Source organism: Sparus aurata, chromosome 6 (assembly GCF_900880675.1).
Source record: "Sparus aurata chromosome 6, fSpaAur1.1, whole genome shotgun sequence".
Lineage (NCBI taxonomy): Eukaryota > Metazoa > Chordata > Actinopteri > Spariformes > Sparidae > Sparus > Sparus aurata.
This window is the reverse complement of record NC_044192.1, coordinates 38,135,351-38,140,354: the sequence shown is the minus strand read 5'-3', so window position 1 is coordinate 38,140,354 and position 5,004 is coordinate 38,135,351. Positions and strand designations below refer to the sequence as shown.

Sequence of the window (5,004 nt, the reverse complement as noted above, 5' to 3'; positions counted from 1 at the left end):
GTATTGTCATGCTTTGAAGGGTAACATTACAGGGGGAAGCAGAAATTCACATTTTCAGAGATGACATCCTGTCATTAACCTTTGAAAACTGTGTCTCTTTGGAGTGCAGAATCAGGCTGATGATGTTGTCCTACATGGATATTTGGTTCTTTGATTTCTCACCACAGGTTTGACTAGCTAAGAAAACAATACTTTTTATAAGTTACTGCCAAAAAACATGGCTCAGTGATAAAAAGTGTTCACTATATGCACACTAAAGAATTTCTTGCCATTGAACCTGAGTCTGTATGGGTACTCAAAGCTGGAGCTGAATAAATTCACATAGCTGTAGTATGTATTATTTATTTATCAATGGTTCATTTTATACTGGATTTGTACAAGGTTCCTGCACAGTTATTTTTCTTATAAGGAAACTAAACACTGCATTGAGAATCTGTTTTTGATAGCTAGATAAATCTGTACATAGACATAAGTTTTTAAACTCAGCAAAGTAAGGCATCAAAAAATGTGTGTTTTGGTACTGGAACCAAAACCTGGATATCATACTGACACTGGTGCTGGAAAAAACAAAACCCAGCTCTACAGTTAAAAAGTATGGTAACATGTAGGGTTTTGAAACAAAGCAGTAGATTAGAGCTAGAGTTAGAGCAGAGTTACATATCTAACATGAAAATGCATTGTTTCTATATAGAAATAGCGATGGAACCGTCCAGCCAAATGATTGTATACACAGTAAATACAGGGACCTTTAACAGTCTGTTTAATAGCTGACATTTGCATCAGTTGTTCAGTTGTAATACATTTTATTTCCACACATTTCTCAGGGCCAAACACAGCACTTGCAGCTTTCATCAAAGACAGATCCAGTTCCACAGTATCTCACGTGGGTGATACCACCAGCACACATGTAGAAGCTGGTCTTGTCATCTGGGTTGGCGTACAGGCCGTCAGGTTTGCCATTACAGAAGCCGGGTCCTGGGGCATGGGTGGTGGTGGTGGTGGTGGTTGGAGGGGTTGTTGTGCTAGCACCTGGTCTCGGTGTGGTGGTAGGAGGTAGTGGGGGCAGCTCTGAATGGTTGAAGGGATAGAGATAGAAGCGGTTTAAAGTAGAGCAATTAATCTCCTTTAATGTCTATTTAACTCCACAGACTGTAAAGCCCATTTTGGCAATGTGATTGCAATTTTGGGCTATATATATGTAAACCTGATTTAATTTAATTTGATTATTACTTGACTTTAACTGTAATGAATAATCCAGAATCAATCAATCAATCAATCAATCAGTGCACTTGATCACTCTTATTGCTGTTTTAATACCGTTTTGCGTATTTTACACACAACGATATACCCTTGTTGCCTTAACATTCTTTAATTATATTTGTGTCTCATGCACATACATGTATAGATAGTATATACATTTGCACCTCATCCTTGCTGTCCATATTTTTAATCTGCACAATCTGTTTTTGTTCTTATGTATGTATATATATATATATATATATATATACATATATATATATATATATATATATATATATATATATATATATATATATATATATATATTTAAATGTATATATTTAGTTTAATGATTACTTTTGAAGTCTCCAAGCATGACATTTCAACACAAGCTTACTTGTATGTATATATATATATTTATATATATATATATATATATATATATATATATATATATATATATATATATATATATATATATGTATATATATATATATACATACAAGTAAGCTTGTGTTGAAATGTCATGCTTGGAGACTTCAAAAGTAATCATTAAACTAAATATATACATTTTAATATGTATATACATATATATATATATATATATATATATATATATATATATATATATATATATATATATATACATATTTAAATGTATATATTTAGTTTAATGATTACTTTTTATATATGTATATATATATATATATATATATATATATATGTGTGTGTATATATATATATATATATATATATATATATATATATATATATATATATATATATGTATATATAAGTGAGTGACAAAAAACATCTCAAATTTTGATTCTTGAATCTTATAGATCTCTACAGATGGTATGACAACCAAAATGAAATCAATAATAAGAGATTTCTAAGCAGGAATGTTTATTATTGGTGCCAAAAAGAATCATGAAATAGAAATGTGACATAATTATCAGTCACCAGACTGCTAGATATGGCACACAGTCCTATCTGTCTTGACCATTGTTCAGCATTTTAAAATGACAGCATGTGTAAAAAATGCCTTGAACTTACCAATGTTGAGAAGTGATCGGAGATGAGCAAGCAGAGGGTGACTGCCCTCCCCGCAGAATCTTCCAGCAAAGTCATCCAAATCGAGGGCCCAGACAAAGGCACCTCCAAACTTTTGCTCCTGCATGTAGCGCACCTATTGGGCCAGAAAAGGTAGAACATTTTGTGAATACTTTGGAAATGCTGTGAATGTGTTTGAATAAAGAGTTTATATAACACCTACCTTGATCTCATAACTCTCTCTGTTGTCAAATCCCACCCACTCATTGTTCTTGGCGGCATAGGGCACTTTCTGATCCTCAATCCACTGAATGGTGGTGCCCTTCAAAAAGCTACAGATCTAGACCATAGACAATATCACATGGGGTACAGCTTTACAATTTGTACACATGCAAAATATGCCAGCTGATATACAGTATATAGTGCATCATATCGCAATGTGTTTACTTAAGCCATATTAAAACTGCACCTCATAGTAGGACCAGAATCCAGCTTCACGTGTGTATGGACCAGCTGATGCAGCACCGCTAGCTGGGGCTCCAACGGCAGTGTTTGATGATGTCAGACGGAAGGTACGGCCATAAGATGCAAATCCCATCCTCAGCTTCTCCACTGGGGTGCCGTTGTCCCTCCAGTATCTCATTGCATAGTCCTAAGAAGTTGATAGAAGACGTGAAGTAAAACTCTTTTAAAAGGTACTCAAGTAAATTTTTCTTCACTCCCTAATGGCTACTTACAGTGTTGAAGTAGATGAGGTCACCTTTATCCTCGGATCCACGAAACAGTGGGCTGTTGTGTCCTGTGAATTGCTCCCAAGTTCCATGGAAGTCATAGGTCATCACATTGATGAAGTCCAGTTCCCTGGAAAAACCAAAATAGTTATTTGAAAAAACTTTGTGGATCTTTTTCTCTCAAGTGGTATTCATGACAGCACACTCACTTGGCAATCTCAGCAATCTCATAGCCAGCATCTATGGTTCCCTTTCCAGCAGACACTGCAGCAGTCAGCATGAGCTGAGGATTGCCTGTTGACTTGGCCTCAGCTGCATAAGCTTGAACAAGTTCCTGTAAATACACCGAAGATACAGAAAAAAGTCAACAAAATTTAAACCACAGAACAGTGACTGTGAATTTCAGCAGTAAACTAAAGCAAGATAAATCTGTACCCACCCTGCAGAGCAGAGTAAACCTCTGTTTATCCTCTGGAGGACTTCCACGAGATCCAGGGTACTCCCAGTCCAGGTCCAGACCATCAAATCCATGAGTCCTCAGGAATTTGATAGAAGACTGGATGAATTTCTGACGGTTGGCGGGAGAGGACACCATGATGGAGAACCTGCAGGGAAGATTAAGCTCTGTTGTCACACTTCTGTATGATTCAAAAACCTGACTTATTCTCAGTAAGCGTAAAACAAATAGGATTTTGCAAATTGTAGATGATGAAGATGTCAACTAGCTATCACCATGAACTGTTACAATACATTTAGCCTGCATGTTGTCACAGTCTGGATGTTTCAAGAATTTGGGCTGAACTGTGATAACATAACTTCAGACACTGTGTTTGTGTATAGCCACTCAATAAAAGGTGTTTATGGTTTAACATGTTACTCACTGTGTTGAACCAAAGTTCCATCCACCAACAGCCAGCAGAGTCTTCAGATGAGGATTTCTGAGCACAGAGAGTAGGTTTAGAATATATAACATTTTTTTCAAGCCTGTAATAGCGTGATGTTTCACTTTTTGCTCAGGCACTTCTTTTGCATTTTATCATAGAGAATACATCTGGGCTTTATTCATATTTCAGTAAAGTCTCTTACCATTACCTGCCGAAGCTTTAATTTTTGCTATCTCCAGAGTCTAGGGAGCTTTGCCTGACCTCTGACCTCTACTCTCTATGTGATCCAAGGGTAACTCAAATCTGGTCACTTACTTGGTCTTCAGGGCATTGAAGGATTTGTAGAGGACATCATCATTCCATTCATAGGTGGTCAGTTCGTTGGCATGGTTGATGATGGAGAAAGCATATATCAGGTGGGTGCAAAGGAAGGGGTCCACATTTTGTGGCATGTACTTCCCATCACCGGGCCTGTACTGGGACCAGTTGGTGAAGTAACACACCATCTGGTTGGCAGATGCTGTGTTGGGGTAAAATGAACATTAAGGAAACATTGGCTACCATATATTTATGGAAGTGAAAAGCCTAGTTGACCAAAAAGTATGACAACTTACCCAGCTGGCAAATCACCAGACATAAGCCTATGGAATATAGAAAACAAAGGGTTAGAAATAAAAATATAAGAATACATTCTAAAATATTCCAATACATTAGTCTGTAAATGAATAGTGAAAGATATATATACACGGAATGGGGAAGAATACCTGCTAGAATTGTTAGCCTGGTCATCCTGACTTCACTTCTTACCACTTTGCTGTACTACTGTAAAACAAAAAAAGAGATTTTAAATGAAGCAAAAAGAATCAGCTACCATTCTCAAAATAATCAGAATTTGAGTAATGATAAATTGAAGGGATTGCTTCGTTAACTCACCAGATGGGAGATCCAAAGAACAGCAGCAAAGTCTGGCCTTTTATACACTTGAGTGTGCAAAGAGAAAGGAGGAGGTGTAGCAGCCTCTGACAAATAGGTGCAATAAATGTACTGATTATTAGAACATGTTGTGATAAGGATCCTGCAAAGACATCATGCACTCA

General features: G+C 36.5%; 1 protein-coding gene across 1 annotated transcript; it reads right to left on the bottom strand.

Annotated features, from left to right (window-relative positions):
- Nucleotides 1-737: 737 nt before the first annotated feature.
- LOC115583589 (acidic mammalian chitinase-like) lies at nt 738-4,803 on the bottom strand. The gene is made up of 11 exons (XM_030420598.1): nt 4,672-4,803; nt 4,522-4,548; nt 4,223-4,427; nt 3,905-3,961; nt 3,463-3,628; nt 3,233-3,357; nt 3,030-3,153; nt 2,762-2,944; nt 2,516-2,632; nt 2,296-2,428; nt 738-1,068 (listed from the first exon to the last, which is right to left on the bottom strand). Exons 1-11 carry the CDS (start codon nt 4,694-4,696, stop codon nt 821-823), a joined length of 1,410 nt encoding a protein of 469 aa, XP_030276458.1. The 5' UTR covers nt 4,697-4,803; the 3' UTR covers nt 738-820.
- Nucleotides 4,804-5,004: the final 201 nt, after the last annotated feature.